This window comes from Scardinius erythrophthalmus (assembly GCF_964197995.2).
Source record: "Scardinius erythrophthalmus genome assembly, chromosome: 25".
NCBI classification, from domain to species: domain Eukaryota; kingdom Metazoa; phylum Chordata; class Actinopteri; order Cypriniformes; family Leuciscidae; genus Scardinius; species Scardinius erythrophthalmus.
In genome coordinates this window covers 28,075,827-28,098,229 of record NC_138245.1, presented here as the reverse complement: position 1 = coordinate 28,098,229, position 22,403 = coordinate 28,075,827, and the positions used below count along the sequence as shown (strand labels likewise).

At 38.1% G+C, this 22,403-nt stretch overlaps 1 protein-coding gene across 1 annotated transcript; it reads left to right on the top strand.

The window, feature by feature from the left end:
* The first annotated feature begins 3,408 nt into the window (after positions 1 to 3,408).
* Positions 3,409 to 21,611, top strand: klhdc8a (kelch domain containing 8A). Its single transcript, XM_081356957.1, has 6 exons — positions 3,409 to 3,465; positions 15,669 to 16,081; positions 17,007 to 17,171; positions 17,416 to 17,634; positions 21,068 to 21,169; positions 21,257 to 21,611. Exons 2-6 carry the CDS (start codon positions 15,706 to 15,708, stop codon positions 21,457 to 21,459), a joined length of 1,065 nt encoding a protein of 354 aa, XP_081213083.1. The 5' UTR covers positions 3,409 to 3,465; positions 15,669 to 15,705; the 3' UTR covers positions 21,460 to 21,611.
* The last annotated feature ends 792 nt before the right edge of the window (positions 21,612 to 22,403 follow it).

Sequence of the window (22,403 nt, the reverse complement as noted above, 5' to 3'; positions counted from 1 at the left end):
CTGTTCTGTTATTTGGCTTCATAATTCACTGAGACGCTGCAGCATGAAACACTTTCATCATCCCAAGGAGTGCATAAATCAGTGCTAAATTAGCAGGGTGTTTTTATCAAGAGGCTGCGGCGAGACTCTCTGGGTGAGGCAGACAGAAAATGATCACCAGGACGCTCCAAATTTCTCATCCCATGCCCTCTCATTTGCATTTCATCCCACGCATGCTAATTATGTGGTATGTTAATTTTTTGTGATTTTTTAATGTGCAATCAAGTTCCACAAAATGTGTTTTTTGTCTGTTCCGAGTGCCATCTTTATAATTAACTCACAGTTGTCTTCTTCCACGTGAAATCTTGCCCATGGACGAATGTGAACTTCTAGTGTATGAAGAGAGTAAGATTGGATTATGAAAACTTTTATGCCCAGTTTTGGGTGATTTTTCATGGAAGATTTGATCTCTTTTCTAAATTTAGTTAATCAGGCCCAGATAGAATCTGCAGGCATTTTTCTTCACAGATTTTAGGAGACAAACTGCAGAATTCTCTGGAATGGATCTGACGTAATTTTGTCATTTTTTTTAATAAAAAAAATAATAATAAAATCTTACTTTATCCAAAGTTTAATATGGGAGAGCCTATTGATAAGCAAGCCATTCATCCAGAAGTATGTTATTTATTAAAGTTAACTGTTATGGTTAGCTAATTTGGATGCAAAATATTAAAATTAACAATAAATATGCCTGCATATGTTGCAGAACATGACACTCTGGATCCCTATAACCACATATCACAAATGTATTAATAAACACACACACACACATGAATAAATGTTAAATTATATAAAAAATCAATGTGTACATGTTTCATCTGTTATAAAATACAGTCTGCATTTGCAGTCTTTTATGTGTTATTATCAGGGGTGAAGAACTATGAAATAGTAAATAATAGAAGGCAGACTTTTTCAAAGCCAACAGATTTCAAAACAATGATCAAAGAAACTATTGAAAATACAATGAGATTAAACCTGCCGGCCTGTTAGCTATACATTATGAAAACGGAATGCCCCCACAAAGATGCCAATATCTGAAATCCTTGTCCTTGTGTGGCCATTTTTTGTTTCCCATGAGGAAAAAGTCTATAAATCATATACATAGTGGTTTTTTTTTTTAGGTTTAGGGGATAAAATACACAGTTTGTACAGTATAAGTCTATATCTATATTATGTCTGTGGAAAGTCCCCATAATACATGGAAACCCAATGTGTGTGTGTGTGTGTGTGTGTGTGTGTGTGTGTGTGTGTGGTGTCACAAATTCAGTCTGTGACCTCCATCACCTCAAGCATATAATTGCATCCCACATAAATGCCAAGATCAAAGGTTATTTTAAAGATATTGACTCTCTACTTAGTTCACAAATGAGTCACACGATGGATAAATGGAAAACACTCTGAATTCCCAAGCATCCCTTCAAATGACGTGGACTCAGTCACGATTCCAGCTTCCGATTCCTGCTTTTTCGTCTCAGACTTCAAACCGTACCCCTGGCACCTGCTGTTTTCTGTACTGTTAATGCATTGTCCTCAATCCCAGCATGCGCAGGAAGCAACATCTATTGCAACATAAAAGTGACATTTCTTTTGACATTATTCATTATTAACAGCACTTGGTGAACTGCGGAACACAAAACATGTCTTTTATTGTGTGCGTGGGTGTGCATCTTTCATGTTTTATCACAAAGACACCCTTAACGTCGGACTTCTCTCTCTAATTACTTCTCGCTGGTTATCAGCACAAGCGGGTCAAGTCTCCAGCGGACTTGGAGGGCTACGGGACACAAGTCTGGACGAGTGGCGGTGGAAATCTAGGGCAAGTTGGAGCTTGATGTTGTGATTGGCATCGCCTTGTTCAAAAGAAGGACTCCTGCTATATATATAGATTAATTATTGTTGCACAAATATGTCCTTCTGGAGTTTTTGCAGATAAGATGCTTACAGACTAAAGAAGAAAGGAGGGTGACAGGACTGTGTGCCATTCAGAATTGAATTGAGAATGCCTTTTAAATTCCTGAATTGAATTGGAATTGATTTAGCAGACAGGATTCGAATTTGAATCTGCATAGGCCTACTGTATGTTTTCTGCTGGAAGTTTAAAAAAGGTTCATTTTCAATATGAATTACCCATTTTTTCATACACAGAATAAATGATGTATATACATACACACATATATATATATATATATATATGAAGAGTTCAGATGCAAAAGCCTCTAAGTGCCATCAGAAATTTTCTTCTAGAATGATCATTTTTATCAAGCTCGTATATTTAAGTTCAGTAATTTCACTTAAATGACAATTAATAGGTATTTTTCATTGCCATTTAAGTGAAATTACTGAACTTAAATATACAAGCTTGATAAAAATGATCATTCTAGAAGAAAAATTCAGATGGCACTTAGAGGCTTTTGCATCTGAACTCTTCATATATATACAATCACTTCATAAATGAGCACTTTATTCCACACTACCATTGTTACCTACAATGCACATTTTTATTTAATTATTTTTTTTTCATTCACAATTTTATAAATAATTGAAGCTTCATTCTTTCATTGCAATATATTATATAACATTTATATGACATAAATATTGACCAATTTTGGTGTCAATATTTATATATTATAAATAATGATTTTAATAATTAGAACGTTACAGTAATTATATACTGTATATTACTATAATTATACATATTTAATTTATAATAAATTATTTATAAAGTTCCTTGAAAACAATGTACCAATGTGGTGAATATTTTGTGACAGAGGCATTAAAAATAGATTTTAAGATTTCATAGATTTTCTATGTAGACATAATTAGTCCAAATTAATTATGTAATGCAATGTTTTTGTCTCGAAACGTCCTTGATGGATTTGAAGTAAATAAAAAAAGTAAATTCCTCTTCCTGTCCTTCCATCTCAACTTCCTGTGGGGCGTGGCCAATTCGGTACAAACTCACAACACTCTTAAATAAAAGGATAAGGTTCCTAATTTCCCCAAGTTTTAAGGTGATAAACATCAACAACAACACAAACGTCAGGATAAACGCCTCCTGCAACTTTTCATTTCTTCACAGGCAGCGTCATTTGCGTAGTGTGACAATGAGATGGACTTATGTAGGTTATCAGACGCACTGGAGCCCCCTTGAGCATTTCTGAAATTAATGTCAGAATGACGAATGTGATGAAGGGATGCGATGAATATTTCATGTATGACCCATATGAGGGAAAGGGAAAGAGAGAGGGAGAGAGCAGGAGAGACGCTGTGCTGGGTTCGGCGGATGATGCGGGGAGGCTGACAGACAGAAAGAGGGAGGGTCTCTTTTCCACGCGTGGATTACGGTATTATTGCTCTGCATCGCTCTCTATCCAGAAGGGAAGCACCCGAGGAGAATCGGAAGAAACCGAAGCCCAGACCCGAACAGTAAGTGATTAATTTCCAAACCTCTGTGCTTTGATGTTATGAATAAGTAGCCTACATGTATAGAGAGGATCTCTGTCTTCACTGTTTACAGTAAATGTAAAGCCTTGAAACATTTGATTCACACTTTATATTGCAGTGATAGGCTACTGTATATTTACTGTACTGTCCATGTCTGATAAATCGAAATGCAAATGGAGCTGCTTGTAAAATGTTGTTCATTGTATTGTGCAATTAATGCAGCTTGAACTGACTCCATTCAAACTTTACTGTGTGGATTATTTCTCAGGTGTGTTGTTTTTTAAACTTTTTAAAGACATGTACGATTCAAGTTTGAAAATCTCACTTTGACTTTGTTTAAATGTTCTCCCTTGTGATGATATTTGCATACTAAATTGCGATTGTTCTTCTGCCATGCATTAGTGTGAAATATATGGCATTGTCCGAAATCACATACTCTCTGAGTAGGTAGGCTACTTCTTTTCTGTAAGTGTGTAGCCTACTTACTTTGCGACCATTTAAAAAGTAGGTTCTACATAGTATGAGTGCTTCTCAATACTCAAATTGATGCTTCCTCATTCCCTCGCTCCTCCGTCCTCCAGCCCTTGACCCGGAAACCGATCGAACTCAGCCATCTTGAAGGACATCTCAATTCTCTAATGCTGCCTCGGAAATTTCCTACTTCCCACTTCAAGTCGTGATAGCTTTGAATGTCTCACCGCATTCAAATTTTGACTTGAGAGGCCGTTCACGTCCAATTTTGTTTTTAACTAGGGAACTAGTACGATAATTCTAATAGCATGCGAAGGCAACAAAATTGCATCGCGAGGAATGAGGAGCGAGGAAGCTTCATGAGGAGTCATGAGCGAGGATAAACAGGTGTGTTCTCCCCTCACATCCTAAGGGGGTGGAGCTAAGATGAAGGGAAAGGAAACGAGGATGCACAAATAAGAAATGAGAAGCACCATATGTGTGTGTATTATATGGCTGAACTACATTTGTCATGTTGTCATTGTCTTGTGACCTTCCAGCGACTGTTGGGTCACTTCACATCTCCTGTGGCCTCATGGGATATTAAAGTGTTCATTGAATGAGTAGCAGGTCAGGAAGTAGTACTGTTTTATGAATGCTGTAAATTCAGACAACATACTACTCTTTTCAAATACTGTTTATAGTTGGGAAGTATGCATTTCAGATGCAAATTACTTTCCAAACAGATGGTTTTGGCCCAAACTCAGACCATTGGTTGTGCTAACTTGAGTATCCGGTGTCCTGACAATAAATGCTTTATGCAATTTGCAGGATTTGCTACCAACACTAAATATGCATGGTTTTAAGGGTAGGTTTAGGCCTTTGGGGTAGGTTTGGGGCTTAGTAAAGCCTCACACCACTTCACACCACATGGACGAAATGCTTTTTTTCCCTGTCGAAATGTGCTAGCTACATTTTTAACACATTTCACTGTGTTCTACTACATCTGAATGCTTCCTTTATGCAACATGAAGCATGCTACTGTATTTTGGACTGCTTTGGCCGAAAAAAAGACTGTTTTAACTGCAGATAGCACATCCTGAGCGGGTGGCACAAATCGTCAGAACACCGGCCCACTTGGCCGATCGACTAAACAGATTTTTTACATTTTAATGTGTATTTTACATCTGCAGAGGTTGATCAGAAGCTGCGTAAAGTTCATTTTGATGTATTGTTAACAGAGGGCTTATGATGTGACATTTACTATACTTTTTGCACTGCATAGAATCAAAGCCTTAGGACTTGAACTATGGTTTCTACTGGTATTTTATAAATGATAGTAACATGAGATCATCGATTTGCAAGTGCAACAGGATATTCAATGAAAAAAAGTTTTGGTCCATTCTGACTATCTGTTTGGAAAGTCATTACTTTTGCAATTCCTGGTGTCGTTATTGGCAGAGAAATTGATTGGATTGTGAAAAGTGGCCGATTCATATCAGGATAGAGACAGTTGGAGAGGGGCTGAAAAGTGAGAGGGATTTGTGCCATCTTTCGTTTCAGTCGTTTCAGAGGTGAAGCGTGTTATTACATTTAGAAAAAGATTACAAAGAAAAACGATTTTTTTTAAATGAAAAATAACATGCACATATGAATTGTGCACAATAAGACCAAGATCTGATTTTATGTTGACTTTAAGGTTACTTTTTACAGCGTACTTGTGAATGTCAGGTGGGCTAATTGCATTGGACTTTAGTTGATCAAATGGAAAAATGTGTGCGTTCTCTTATAACAAATATAGCAGTTCTGGTATTTTTGCACTTATCCTGAGATCTCTCGCCCTTTGGTAAAGATGTCACACCTTGCTTCATCCATGACAAGTCTTTAGTTATGGATTGCATCCGTCTACCTGAAAGGTCAGAGCCACTGCGAGCAGCAGTCACACAGCCTTCTCATTTGAATGCAACTGATAATGTGAATTAAAGGTTAGCGGACTTTGACTTGCAGCTCTCTTGCAGGGCATTTTCAAAAGGGGGAATATTTGCACTACAAGTTTTTCCCCCTAGGCTCAAACCAGCCAGTTTCTGAAGACAGTTTCATCCTGCTTTAAACTGCGACTGCATAATGCCCACCTGCTCCAAATATTAACTGTCTGCAGCAGTGACAGCCTGCCAAGTTTTCCGAGTCGAGCTTCAGTGATTTCTCGCCGTACTGGTGTCTTTAAACACCACGGGGAATAGCCGGTCTGCTGATTAAGGATCCACGGCCTTGGACTCATTCATATTGTAGGAAGGTATTTCCATAGCAATTAGCTATGAGACCTTTTGGCTCTCGCTTTAGAGAAATACATCCCCAGCTCCCAATTGTAATCTTCCTGCCGAATCCTCATTCGGACCAGTCTCATCCACATTATTATCCCACTGCATTTAAATTCAAATGGCACATCGAAGGCCTTCGTAATTGAATCTAATCCACTCCGTCTGATCAAAGGCCCTTTAAAGGAGTCGTAGTTTAATTTGTTGAATGAATAGAGCAGCTATGGTTTTGTCCATGGCTGACCTAGATTTCTCTGGGTTTTTATTTTGGAAAGCATGTTGCAGGGAGGTTTTGAATATAAAATCGTCAAGGAAAGACAAACGCGTTTTATGTAATCCTCCAGGGAATGGTGACGGCAGAATTGCATTATATTCAGTGCTCTCGTGCACTGAATTCAGGGTTGCTATGGAAATGATCTGCTCTGCTACAGTTGACATTGGCCAGACAATAAGCACAAAGGATTAAGGAAGCACCAGATGAATAAAGAAGAGGTCAGGTATAGTATTCTTCGGTTTAAACTCTGTTATATCATGTTCATTTGATAGGCGTGGGAGGAAGGACAAAATCTATATTGCTGGATGAGCCATTTTCTATCATGATGATACTTGAATGTATCACTATGTACTGTATGGCTGGAAATTTTAGGGAAAAGGTTATTAAATAATCATGTGATGCCTTTTTGGATAGTTCAGTGAAATGAATAGTTTACAAATGAATAAATATTTTTTATATCTTTTTTATAAATCTTATAAATATTTTTTCTTTTTATTTGGAACTTAGTGGTGGAAAGTAAAAAAAAAAAAAGATTCCCATTTTTAATGCTTTAGTTTAAAAAAAATGCTCAAAACAGTAAAGCACCCCTATGTTACATTCCCATAGAGGCAGGCAGATTTTTATTTTTAAAGGCCAGTTACTTCATGGATCCAGGATACTACGCATCCTGATAAAGTTCCCTTGGCCTTTGGAATTAAAATAGCCCCACATCATCACATAGCCTTCACCATACCTAGAGTTTGGCATGGTTTTATTTCAGTTAGCCTAATAGCTTGATTTGCATTGAGATCATGGAAAATACTCCATGCCAATCTCTAGGTATGGTGAAGGCTATGTGATGATGTGGGGCTATTTTAATTCCAAAGGCCAAGGGAACTTTATCAGGATGCATAGTATCCTGGACCCATGAAGTAACTGGCCTTTAAAAATAAAAATCTGCCTGCCTCTATGGGAATTTAACATAGGGGTGTCCAAACTTATGCACCCTGTATTTCAAGGAAGAACATTTATTTATTTACGATACATTATTCATTCACAAAGAAAATTTGTGTCTTTAAATGTTGGATTTTTCCTAATTTTTTTAATTAAGGCATTAAGTTCAGTTTCCAAAAGATAATTTTTTATTCCTCTTTTTAGCCAGCCACTGCAAAGGCTCATTCACCCCTGCATTTCAGTCTGGATTTGGGTACCCGTAGTAGATGATTGGTCTGTGATCTGAGCAATCTGACTGGTTTGTGTTCCGTAACCAACTCAGTAAGGTATTGAGGTATTGATTCAGTAAGGTATTGAGGAGCAATAACAACAGCAGCAGCAATAAACCGCAGCAGCAGTAATAAATAACAGGAACAGCAATAAACAACAATAAACAGCAATAAACAACAGCAGCAGCAATAACCAACAGCAGCAGCAATAACAGCAGCAGTAGTAGCAGCAATAACCAACAGCAGCAGCAATAAAAACAACAGTAGCAGCAATAACCAACAGCAGCAGTCATAACCAACAGCAGCAGCAGTAACCAACAGCAGCAGTCATAACCAACAGCAGCAGCAATAACCAACAGCAGTAGTCATAACCAACAGCAGCAGCAGTAACCAACAGCAGCAGTCATAACCAACAGCAGCAGCAATAACCAACAGCAGAAATAAACAACAACAACAACAACAGCAGCAGCAGTAGTACCAGCAGCAATAACCAACAGCAGCAGTCATAACCAACAGCAGCAGAAATAACCAACAGCAGAAATAAACAACAGCAGCAGCAATAACCAACAGCAGCAGTCATAACCAACAGCAGCAGCAATAACCAACAGCAGCAATAAACAACAACAGCAGCAGCAGTAGTAGCAGCAGCAGCAATAACCAACAGCAGCAGTCATAACCAACAACGGCAGCAGCAGCAGCAGCAGCAGCAATAACCAACAACAGCAGCAGCAATAACCAACAACAGCAGCAGCAATAACCAACAACACCAGCAGCAGCAGCAGCAGCATCAGCAATAAACAACAACAACAGCAGCAGCAGCAGCAGTAGTAGTAGTAGCAGCAATAAACAACAACAACAACAGCAGCAGCAGCAGTAGTAGCAGCAATAAACAACAACAACAACAGCAGTAGTAGCAGCAATAAACAACAGCAGCAGCAGCAGTAGTAGCAGCAGCAGCAATAACCAACAGCAGCAGTCATAACTAACAACGGCAGCAGCAGCAGCAACAGCCAACAACAGCAGCAGCAATAACCACCAACAACAGCAGCAGCAATAACCAACAACAGCAACAGCAGCAGCAGCAGTAGTAGTAGTAGTAGTAGCAGCAGCAATAACCACCAACAACAGCAGCAGCAATAACCAACAACAGCAGCAGCAGTAGTAGTAGTAGCAGCAATAAACAACAGCAGCAGCAGCAGTAGTAGCAGCAATAAACAACAACAACAACAGCAGCAGCAGCAGCAGCAGTAGTAGCAGCAATAAACAACAGCAGCAGCAGCAGTAGTAGCAGCAGCAGCAATAACCAACAGCAGCAGTCATAACCAACAACGGCAGCAGCAGCAGCAGCAGCAGCAGCAATAACCAACAACAGCAGCAGCAATAACCACCAACAACAGCAGCAGCAATAACCAACAACAGCAGCAGCAATAACCAACAACAGCAGCAGCAATAACCAACAACACCAGCAGCAGCAGCAGCATCAGCAATAAACAACAACAACAGCAGCAGTAGTAGCAGCAGCAATAAACAACAACAGCAGCAGCAGTAGTAGCAGCAGCAGCAATAAACAACAGCAGCAGCAGCAGCAGCAGCAGTAGCACCAATAAACAACAACAGCAGCAGCAACAGTAGTAGCAGCAGCAATAAACAACAACAACAACAACAGCAGCAGCAGCAGTAGTAGCAGCAGCAATAAACAACAGCAGCAGCAGCAGTAGTAGCAGCAGTAGTAGTAGCAGCAATAAACAACAACAACAGCAGCAGCAGTAGTAGTAGCAGCAGCAATAAACAACAGCAGCAGCAGTAGTAGTAGCAGCAATAAACAACAGCAGCAGTAGTAGCAGCAATAAACAACAACAGCAGCAGTAGTAGTAGCAGCAATAAACAACAGCAGCAGTAGTAGTAGCAGCAATAAACAACAACAACAGCAGCAGCAGCAGTAGTAGCAGCAATAAACAACAGCAGCAGTAATAACCAACAGCAGCAGCAGTAGTAGCAGCAATAAACAACAGCAGCAGTAATAACCAACAACAGCAGCAGTAATAACCAACAGCAGCAGTAATAACCAACAACAGCAGCAGTAATAACCAAAAGCAGCAGTAATAACTAACAACAGCAGCAGTAATAACCAACAGCAGCAGCAATAGGGACTTTACGCAACAGCCTCTGGTGGAACGGCAACGGCATTCTGTCGTTCTATTACGCATGCACAACTTTAACTGCCACTTCGCAACGTTCTGCTGTTACCGTCTACTACAGGAGAACAGCTGATTTGCCGTAGGCATTACTACGTGACAGATTAAGAAAGTTAATGTTATGTTTTAGGTTATGTGGCATTGTAATTGTTTCTCTATATCATTAATGCCAAAAGCAACCCTTCTCTTTTTTTTTAAATCACTTTCTTTTTTTGCAGTTTGTCAGATGATTAAATTATCCCCTACGCCATCTTCTTTACTGTTGTTTGGTGAGTTAGCTACATGAGTTTACTGTTGCTTAGCTACGGCAGTTAACCGTTTCCGGCTGCCGTTGCCGTTCCATCTCCAGCTGTTGCTTAAAGTCCCTAATAACCAACAACAGCAGCAGCATAGCAGATCTATTCTGCCAAGACCAAACATATAAACACTGTCATATCCATTACCAGGCCAAACACTTTCTGTTGTCATGACAAATATGACAAATCAGACGGATAGCTAATACTAATATTATAAAAAGTTAGTTACATAGTTCCAACTTCAAGTTCCAAATTTAGTGTTTCCTAAACAGGATATTTTATTTATAACAACTGAACTTTTTTTAACGCGAGTAGAATTATATTTAAAAGTTACTAAAGAAATCTAGAATAAAGGAAGAACGTTTTCAGTTTTTTTCTTCTGATGCTAATAACATCATAAGGATTTTCTGCTTACCATATGTTATCTCAGAAGATTTACCAGTGTTTACGCAATGCTAGCTAATGTTAGTTGGGAATTCTGATGTTTGAAGCCCTTATTTTTGCATCACTCCATGTTTCACTCCAAGTCCCTTTTAATGTTTCATTATGCAGTTCTGTCCACTGATTGCCATGCAAATACTGGCACATTTATATATTGCACATTTTCTTCCCGCTGAGACTGATCGCACAGTACAGTATATTGTCAAAACGCTCAACCCTATTTGATACTGAAAGCGAATGTAAATTTAAATGAATCCCCGCAGAACTTTAACAACGCTCGGTAGATAAACCCTCCCAGGATCATTTTGTTCTGATTAAGAACCGCACTTCTGTGGACTTTAGAGTTGGCGCTGTTTGAATTCAGGGAGGCTAATTAAATAGAAGTCAATAAACGCTTACCTGCTGGGACTTATGGATTCGCCGGAGGAGAGAATGACAGGAGGACCTTAAATGGATCATTTGCGTGAAGTCTATTGGATCATACTCATAGCTAATAGCTCAGGTTTAGGATACAATGAGGCCCAGAATTAAGCCTAAGTTATGTATTGGGGAAGGGAGACTAACTAATTAAAAGTTTGAAAAGGATGCACACTGATTGTAAATGACTTCAGTGGGCGCTCGTAGGCCTACTGTTGATCTCAAGCTGTTCGAGCAGTTAATTAACCAAAAGAAGAAGACGTGGTGGAGCAAATCATTACAGATTGCAATTAATGCGATTTGCAAGGCATGCCAAGAGAACGTTAACAAGAGAACGTCAGCTCGGGTCAAAGGGGTAAGATCGCTGTGATTTTTGTTTGTTTGTTAATGCATCATTAAAAGCGAAGAAGCCTTCCGCTCAGAACCCCCGGTTCCCACATCTTGAGATGGTCTCATTGTTTCCATGGCAACCCAACTCTGCATACTGAGTCAAGTGGGGGGGAGAAAAGCGGGACTTGAGAAATGTGTCTTTCCTTGAGCTTTCTTTTAAGTTCCTGTCTTCCCGTGGATGAAATGTACGACAGCTTGGCCTGTAAATGATGGTGGAGATAGTCGAAACCCCAGGTGAAAGACTGTGATTGGAATACAAAGGCTGAGAAAGAAAGGCAGAGGGGCGGACTCTGAGAAAAAAAGCCTTCTCATCTCAGCTCGTCTTTGACAGTCAATTTACATCTGAGAATATCTCCCCAAGTTACGACTCGCCCGGCTCGGCTTCGTGGCTCTTTGTAATTGTTGTTTGAAACATGTATTTAAATCTCAACTGATAATCTACACTACAGACGCTCTTCAAAGAACAATGTTTTGCAGGTGACGGAGCGTCAGAACGCCTAATTGGAAACAGATCCATTTCTTCACATTGGAAAGGGACTTTATTGTAGATAAGCATGTCTTGTCATTTTTCAGATTCAAGGGTATCGGTTTTTTATAAGTATAAAAAGGCTGCCTGACCAAGGGAGGCTTGCTGATTAGACTAGTTAAACACTTATTTCTTAATGTGTTGGTTTTCTGTTCTTGTGGTGAGTTCCCATTGCCTGTCTTCTGTCGCTTAAAGGGATCGCAAGAATGTCGGTAACCAGACAGTTGATGGTAGCCATTGACTTCCATACTATTTATTTTTGCTACTATAGAGGTCAATGGCTATGACATTCTTTAAAATATCTTCGTTTGTGTTCAACAGAGGAAAGAAACTCGTACAGGTTTGGAACAGCTTGAGCGTGAATAAATAATGACAGAATTTTCATTTTTGGGTGAACTATCCCTTTAAAAGTTTTTCTTTTCAGTTGTGAAGAAAGCTTGAGCTGTGTGAAGGGTGCTTACACTGCTTAGTAAATGTTTTCAAATTTTATATTGCATTTTTACTTATATTTTATATTTATATTTAAAAAGAAATGTAAGAAAGTCTAAAAATAAAACCGTATGAATAAATCGGCATATTAGAATGATTTCTGAAGGATCATGTGACACTGAAGACTGGAGTAATGATGCTGAAAATTCACAGGAAAAAAATGATACTTTAAATATTTCACAATGTTGCTGTTTTCACTGTTTTTTCAGTCACATAAATGCAGCCTTGGTGACAAAAATATTTTTCAGATCGTATGACGTTTCTCAATCTCGGTCTCTTGCAATTGATTGTTCCTCGTCCATGTTTGATGTTTAATATGTGTGAGGAAATGGGATTTTGGTTTTGACACCCTTAAGATGGCAATATGTTGAAAGAAACTGAGAAAGTATGACAGAGATGTGCTATTGTGAAGATATTGGGATTCAGTGATATTTTGAACCTGTGTGAAAGCAGCACAAGAGTAAAAGACACTGAACGATCACCTCATTTTACACAGTGATTGGACTTGATGAAGTGTTCACCACTCTCAGGGGTCTCTGTGTAGTTAACACAATCACTAGAGGCCCAGAGCTCTCAACCTGTAATAACCCAGTTTAATCGTCATTAAAGTACTATCTGATGGCTTTCAATGAGAGCAGAGCGGCCAAACACTTTTATAGTCTGTGATCAGCTTTTCAGAGAAGCCATCAGGGACTCGCCACACACTGATCAGCCGTAAATGGCATTGAGATGGGAACATTTATGAATGAAGGTCTTGTAAATTGAGACTTGTCCTCTGGGATTTTTCGTATACTTTCTGATGACTAGCGTTGTGGACTATCTAACGTCTAGTAGCAAGTAGCTAACTTTACTAAAAAAAATCAAAAATCTGTAGTCTGGCGGCTGTTTTCATAAAAATTAAGTTTCACCAGTTCCGTTTTTTCCTACTTTTTTTAATCCTACGTTGTATTGTAAATCGCAAGCAATCAGAAGTCGTTAATTTTCAATGAGACTTGATCCAGAAACCAGCAGCACAAAGACAAAGAGTTTGTTTCACCAGTTCATGTAAATAAGTCATTTACAAAAAAATAGCCACATACTTTTTAATATTTTGTTAAAAGTACCTTTTCAGGTGTAGTATTGTTGTAGCCTATATAGTGTAAATGTATTATCTGTGTGATCTGTTTTATTTACAGATATGAGAGAGACCCTTTATATATATAGTATATGTAAATGTGTGTGTATATATATATATATAGTATTCAAATATGCTGATTTGCTGCTGAAGAAACATTGTGTATTTTTTTTTATGTTGAAAACAGTTGTGCTGCTTAATATTTTTGTAGAAACAGTGATCGATTTTTCAGGATTCTTAGTTGAATAGAAAGTTATTAGAACAGCATGTATTTGAAATACTGTCACTTTTGATTATATTAAAATGTAAACATTTCTTTAAAATATAAAAATATGAATTTCTTTAAAAAAGATCTTACTGACCCCAAACTTTTGAAATGTACACATTTATTTGCATATAGCCTACTCTGGTTTCAAAAGCGTGTCATCTTTGTTGTGCAGCTAAAGAAACAAACCGGATGTCCAGTATTACTTGGATTTTATTTTGAAGCGTATGTTGATATCTAAATGACAGCTGCAATACTTTCATAATTATATTCATTGGTTGTGAAAGCACTCTGGGAAAGTCTTCATGCAAGGGTTGTGGGGAAGCATGGGAATGTTTTCTTCGAGGAAAGTCAGGGACTGGGATGAAGACCACGGTTGCCTGGATACTGCTGGATGCTAAGCCTCGGTACAACAGCCCACTTCAAGCTCATTGTGTACACAGCTGAGGAGAGAAGAACAGTTGTGTGAAATTGGCTGCATCAATTGAATCAAGTGATGATGCTATTCTGGGCCGTCTTCCATAACACTGCCTCCACTTGGATGGAAATAGAACATAAAAAAGTGTTTGCATAACTTAAGCCGTGGATTTTACAGCCATAAATAAGACAAAATGTGCCTCTCTGTATGCCTATTGGAACAACGGTGAGCTTTTCTTTCTGAGTTCAAGTCTTTGATATCCATTAGCCTTCTTGTAATTAGTTCCCTTATTATTTCTCTTAATACGATTACAGAATAATTGTTATCCAATTATAGCACTGTGTAGAGTGCTAAATGGAAAGACAACAAGCTTTCAATACATATTTCTGTTTTAGCATTACAGTATATCTATCTCACATTTAAATCATTAAATTTGAATCAGTATAAAATAAAAATATAGTTATTTGCTTTGGGTCATGCAGTATTGGTTGATGATTTGAATAAAATTTTTAGCATTAGATATGTTTCACTCTAAAATATATCATTAAAATTACTAAAATTGCTACATTCCATGCAAGTTTTTTTGCATAACATCTTTTTTTTTGTAATAGAAAATGGGTGATTAAATACCACTGTCACCGTTATAATCAGTTTTCATTTTAGTTTAGCTTTAGTGTGTGCTTTTGTAATTTTTATTGGTTTGTCATTTCTATTTAGCTTTCATTTGTTTTTTATTTCATTGTAGTTTAAGTGATTTTAGTACTTCAATTTAAACTTATTTACAGTATTTCAATTACCAAAGCAAGTTTTTCATCTAATATTTAGATTTTATTTTATTTTCCTATATTACTTTTTACATTGTTGTATAATCTGCACTTTATATTGTAAATATTTAAAAAAGAAAATTACAAAAATAATGTATAGCATATATAGAATTCAATTTGCACATTGTTTAAAGATAAGCATTTGGCTATTATTTGACAAATCTAATAAATAATGGACCGTTTATTTGATTATCAAGACAGTTTGCCCTAATGGCAATTGCAAGTACCATCGTAATTTCTGCTTCTAAAATATAAGGCTAAATGCTTCTGGAAGAAAGATGGAACAGAATGGAAAAGTGAGATGCACCATGATGCCTGATAAGCGTTATGAGATGAGTCAAGCATCATATCCCAGTAGTCAGCCGTGGGAATAGTAGGCGACAGTATGAGAATATATGGACATTGTCATTGTTATTGCAAGTGTTGTAATCACTGTACACATTGACATAATTGCTGTATGAATTGCACACAGCGGATTACAGCAGTGACTACTAAACATTAACGCTTTTATAGACGTGGGCTGAATGTAGAGTTAGCCATGTAAACTAATTACTCTTTATGTTTTCCAGGAGCTGACTCCAAAAACCAGAGTGATCGGAAAGGGTGATGACGGTGCCCTCGGCCCATGAGTTCCATTGGCAGAGCCTGGCATGTCTTTCCAGTGCCCGTGTGTATCACTCGTTGGCTGATGTGGGGGGACAGCTGTATGTGGTGGGGGGTTGTGATGCCTCAGGTCGACCCACCAGCGCTCTTGAGCTCTACTCGCCCGAGGTGGACCGCTGGCTCAGTCTTCCTCCGATGCCCACGCCGAGAGCCGGGGCGGCAGTGGCCGTTTTAGGGAAGCAGCTGCTGGTGGTCGGTGGGATGGGGAAGGACCAGCGCCCCCTGAAGGCCGTGGAGGTGTACAACACTGAAGAAGGGAGATGGAGGAAGAGATGCTCACTCAGAGAGGCGTCCATGGGGCTTTCTGTCACTGTTAAAGGTAGAAAACTGTTTTGTGGCTTTCAAGTCAACATGGAATGGTGTTCACTACCAATGTATCTACATACTTCCATACTTAACAGGTCAAATATGTTCAATTATTCAATGAGGAAAAAATCAGGGCCCTTGATTTTATTAATGGAAATTGAAATATAAATAATACAATAATAAATATATTATATTATATTATTAAACTAATATAAAACTATTTCAAACCTAAAGTTTGTTTAGATCTTTAATGCATGTTCTTAATCACTATAATCTATCTATCTCTATATATATATATATGAAATCTTCTGAAATTTTCTTCTAAAATGATCATTTTTATCAAGCTCGTATATTTAACTTCAATAATTTCACTTAAATGGCAATGCAAATTACCTGGTAATTGTCATTTAAGTGAAATTACTTAACCTAAATATACAAGCTTTATAAAAAATGATCATTCTAGAAGAAAATTTCAGATGGCACTTAGAGGCTTTTGCATCTGAACTCTTCATATATAAGTTAAATAAGGTTAATTGTAAACAATACAATCAAGAAAATGTGTATTACAGAATGAATATTGTTATAGCTATCTACACAAAATTTAACATTTTGATTAAGATAAATATTGATGTTATGATAATACATTATATATATATATATATATATATGTGTGTGTGTGTGTACTGATGAATTGGGGGCAAAAATATCAGAAAGATGTAATAAAGAACAAAAACAATTGTTTTTAGATAGTGAAAAGTGTCTGAGATAGAGATAGAAACCCATGTCAATGTCACTTCAGTCTCTTTTCAGCCGCAGTTCTGTCAGCACATGGCATTTAAAGCATTTATTCATTGAGCATTTGACATTGTAAGGTGAAAGACTGTTTTGTTCAAGAGTTCTTTGTTCAAAATGAAGACCTTCATTTGATCTCTGTTCAGACGGCAGAGCTGTTGCGGTTGGGGGAATGGGAGCAGACCTCCTGCCTAGAAGTGTTCTCCAGCAGTACGACCTTCGCAAGGACGTGTGGGCGCTCCTTCCGCCCATGCCCACCCCGCGCTATGATACCAGTGTCTGCCTACTGGGCTCCAAGATCTACGTGGCAGGTTTGCTGAGCAGAGAGTCCTTGTGTATCTGTTATCTCCCCTTGTACAATAAATACTATGTGTGTGCGTATTTGTGATCCTGACCTCGTTGTAGTTGCTGAAAAATGCCCACTTAAGTTAGCTAAATCTGATATACAAAAGGATAATTGGTTTATCAAATCGATATTTACTTAAAATGTGGCAAATATTTGGTGCTTTCCCATGCAAAAATGACCAGTCACCACCAGTGTCTCTGTCTCTTCAGGTGGACGTCAGTGTAAGCGCTTGGTGAAGACGTTTGAAGTCTACGACATGGAAAACCGCACTTGGTCCTCCCTACCCAGCCTGCTCTGCAAGAGATCTTATTCTGGGGTCATATGGGACAGTGCTGGGCATCTCTGCTGGTTAGGAGGGCTCAGACAAGGAGGATTACACCAAACTTCAAAGTTTACCAAGAATGTTAATATCTTTGACACCAACCAAGGTAAATTAGCTAGACATGCCAACACTAAAACAGTACATTCTGTATATCTAGTCTGTTTCCCACTGTAAACACACAGTAAGTAGTGAAAAGAGCATTGAAAACATACAAACCATCATGATCGTCATGTAATCTAATTTACATGAGAGGGCATCTCATTTAAATCCAAACGACAATTGATCTACTGTAAACAGAGCACTATACCCAAACTTCAAATTGAAGCTATAAAATGCTGAAATTATCTGGAGTCAGTCAGATTTGGATAGAAAGTTTAGTAATTCACTCCATTATTTTACTCTGTCATTCAAAAGTTTGGGGTGATTTTTTGAAATGTAATACTTTTATTCAGAAAGGATACATTAAACTGATCAAAAGTGATAGTAAAGACATTTCTAATGTTAGATTTCCATTTCAGATAAATCCTGTTCTTTTGAACTTTCTACTCATCAAAAACGTAATATAAAATATAAAACAAAAATATAAAGCAGCACAACATCGATAATGATAAGAAATATTTCTTGAGCAGCAAATCAGCATTAGAATGATTTCTGAAGGATCATGTGACACTGAAGACTGGAGTAATGATGCTGAAAATTCAGCTTTGATCACAGGAATAAATTTCATTTTTTAAACTGTTATAATATATTATATTATAATATTTGTATTGTATTTTTGATCAAATAAATGCATCCCTGGTTGGGGAGCAAAAAGACTTCTTTCAAAAACATGAACAAATCTAAAGAACTTTACTTCATAAAAGGCTAGAATTGCAAAAGATCGTAAATAGGTTTATAGGGCATTGAAAAAAAAATAGCCAAAGATAGTTTGCTGTTATTACCCAGCTAACAAAATATGTTCTAAGAATGGTATCCTAACGTTCCCATTAAGTTATGAAAGCGCTATTTCTGGATGTTTTCTAAAAACGTTTCTTGGTTATGCGATCACTAAGGAAACATTCAATTTGATCATTTTGCAGACAGTAAGGGAATGTTACAGTACTTTCTCTAAACTTTCTAAATCAAGTAGAAACATTTTAAAAATGTTAGACAAATGTCCAATAAAAAAAATTTAAAAAAGTATAAATAATGTTTTGCACAAATTTTGAGAACATTATTACACACAACATAACTTTGAACAAATGTTCTGTTAACGTTACAGGGAAAATGTTTGTTCATAACTTTGAGAGAAGTTTGCCTTCTGAGAATGTTCTCTGTTCCACATGGTTTTCAGCACACAGTCTATTGCTAAAAATAGGCTTAGCGTTGAATCTCTGTGAATATTGTAACGTGAATATAGATAAGTGCTGCTTGTGCATGCTGTATGAGACAGGCCTTAGCTTTAATCTGTGAAATCTCCAAGAAAAATAGTTTTATGTTAAATGCGTACATAAAGCATGCGCATCATGTCATCACGGGTAACCGTTCCATTTTTATAATTTTTTTTTTTTTCTTCGGATTAACCCAAAAAAAGGGGTGGAAAGATACAAGGTGTGACAAAATGTAAGACCTGCTGAAATGAGTTATTGATTTCTCTCCGGCTTCTCACGCTTTTTCTTCCTCTACATCGTTTCCGCTCAAATCTGATCTTTTCTAATCAGATTCAGTAGATGGGAAAATTGCTCAGACTTTTTTTTTTTGGCCCCAAGGGCGATTCAAAAAAAAGTTTCTATCGTAAGTGGGCAGCGAGGAGGTCAACTAAACTTTGAACACGCTGCCGTATGAACCATTTCTCTCTTTTTTTAATTATTCCATTACCGGTGCATGTGTCAGTCAACAGGTGCGTGCGCCGGCGTTCACAGAGCCGCACGGGGGATTAAACCTCGCTATCTAATTTCCTTCTGCCTGAATCCGCCACCGGCAATAAAAGCACCACGCGTACAAGTCTCCCAATCTAATATAACTAGGCGATAAGATTGTGGGATAGGAGAGGGGGCGTTAAATGATGCTATTCAGAAACACATTTTCATCCCTTATCCATAGCTCATCCTGATAGATAGTTGAGCCCATCTGCTCTTTTGTCTAGATGGATGTGCTTTTTATTAAAGATCCAGCTTGACAATGTATACTTGCTAATTGAGTGGTGATAGACCCAACAGCACGTTTTCTAACGTAATGTCAAATGAACAGGGACCAGGACGGACCCCGCCACCTGTTTGAAGGGAATGTGAATAAAAAGTATGCTTTGCATCAGAAAAAGTGAAAGGGCAACACCGTTCAACAGAAAAAGCGTCAGATTTTGGGCCAACAACAGAGCGAGCGTTGCACGCCAAGGGCTGAAATCAATATCCTGTCCAAAGTTGACAGACCCTTCATTGCTCATTCAAGTCGGACACTTTGATCCTGATCCAAATTGCCAAATTTGCAGCAAAACATCAATAAATGATTTAACTAAAATCACTGGAGAAAAACAAACTCAGCGAGCAGCCTTGTTGTCCACTGGCTACATGGGCCGCTACCTTTTAAAGCAGCTTCCTGACTGAATGTTGCATAGACTTTGATTCCATAAGGTCATTATATAATATATTTTGTATGCACATTTTAATACTTTTTTTTTATGTAAAAAAATGTAACCTAGAAAAAAAAAACATCTCTCTACTCATCCACCATCTTTTTTTTCATATCACTTGCATTCTAGGATTGCCTGATCTGTGAAAAATGCCTGTAATGACAAAAGTTAGGTGTTGCTTTATATTTATATATACACACACACACACACACACACACACACGTGCTGTGAGCCATCTGCATACGTGTCTTTGCAATCGAGCAAGCAAACATGAATGGTGAAAGGAGTTGGCAACTCTCAAACAACCATCATTATTCCAATGCCGTTTGTGTGTTATTGGCTATGATTGTGCTTTTTGGCAGATTAGGTTTATGTAAATAATGAGCCAAATTAACATTCTACATCTGTGAAACACAGAAAGCCGCTCAAATCTAACTTCCTTTTCAAAGCAATTAAAGTGTTCTAGCTCAGTAATTTTTGAAGAAATGGTCCTTGCATTTATTACGGCAAGCTATCGGCTTAGTTATTAGACATATATTAGATCCTGCAAATGGAAAACAGTCTGTCAACTCTAATCGACAAGCACCCAGACTCTAATCTGCAGGAAAGTCCTTTATTTCTATTTCCTCTTTAGACGCTTTAGGAAAAGCTGTCAAACAAAACAGTTTTTGAGTCATATACTGTGTAAGCCTGTTAATTTTCTTTCACTCACAGTATAAATCTGATTTAATATGTCAGATTTTAAATCACAACGTGTTAATGATGAATAGTGTGTAAGCTGAAAAGTCCAGATTCATGTACAAACTATACGCAAGACATTATAAGAATGACATCTTGCAAATTGCTGCTAGTGGTGCAGATAATACACACTTCACCTTTAATATTTTGCACTTTATTATTGTTATTTGTTTGTGTCCGCTTTGTTTCATAGGAACTTGGTTGAAATCAGAGGACACCGTACCCTTGAAGACCAAGCGAGCAGACTTTGCTGCAGCCATAGTGCGAGGCAGAATGATCGTGGCGGGAGGTCTGGGTATGGAAGTTGCATCATAATATATTTATCTACTGCACAGTTGCTGTCACGGTTGGTGTCATCAAAACATCTGCTCTCCTTTTACAGGCCATCAGCCATCAGTGCTGGACACCGTTGAAGCCTTCCATCCCGAAAAAAGAAAATGGGAAAGGCTGTCGCCCATGTCAACGCCGCGTTGCTCTGCCTCAAGCATCGTGATCCGTGATCGCCTACTAGTAGTAGGAGGCGTCAATCAAGTCCCAAGCTCCGCCCACGAGATTCTATATGTAAAAGAGGAGGAGATTCTTTAACCACAGAACCTTTACACTTCAGAAAAAGTTGCCTTCAATGATTAAGTAAAACAAATTTTCACTCTAAAGGTGTGGTCACGTTTACCATTGCTAGGTGAAATTTCAGTCATTGCAATTTTCGCTCATCTACGAATTCGCCACGCTCACCAACAGTCCTTCATGCATCTCTACGCTATTGACAATTGACCTTGAGAATGTGACCACACCTTAAGTCCTGAAATATACTTTACGCCAGTGTTTCCCAAACCTGTTCCTGGAGGCACACCAACAGTACACATTTCATATTCTTCCTAATTAAACTAACTAAAAACTTCAAACTTTTTATGCGTTTTGGCCGTTCGTTTACACAACAACGACATTTGGGGTGCCTGAAAATGCTCATTCGTGAAAACGGGTTTCAAAGTGCAAGTTTTTGAAAACGGTCTCCGTGTAAACAGCAAAAACGCAAATCTCTGAAGACGATGACGTCATACACATGCGTAGTACGTGTTCAGTCTATAGTGTTTCATCGCCATCTAATGGCCTGGCAGCAAAATACAGCGTTTTTAGTCATTTTCGCGGATCCGTCTGAATGGGGATCAGTTTGACAATGGTGTCGTCTGTATGCGGAAAACACAATGGAGAAACTTCTCAGTTTTAAGCATAACGTTGTCGTGTAAAAGTACTCTAAATTTCCTAGCACAATGAGTCAGAAATCGACGTTTCGACGTTAAAAAATAAATACAACCTCACGTTGTGTCAATCACGTTTAAACACTGCCTCCGAAACTTTCGCCGTCATAAAACATCGGATCCGGTTCGATTTTCTGCGTTTTTCGCATCCGTAGAAAGCATTTTGAGAAGTGTTTTGACAGATTCAGAGCCACCGAATGGCGAATATGAAAAAACGCAAAGGAAAATTTCGGACTCGGTGTGCAAGGACCTTTAGTCCAATTTTTGATGCCA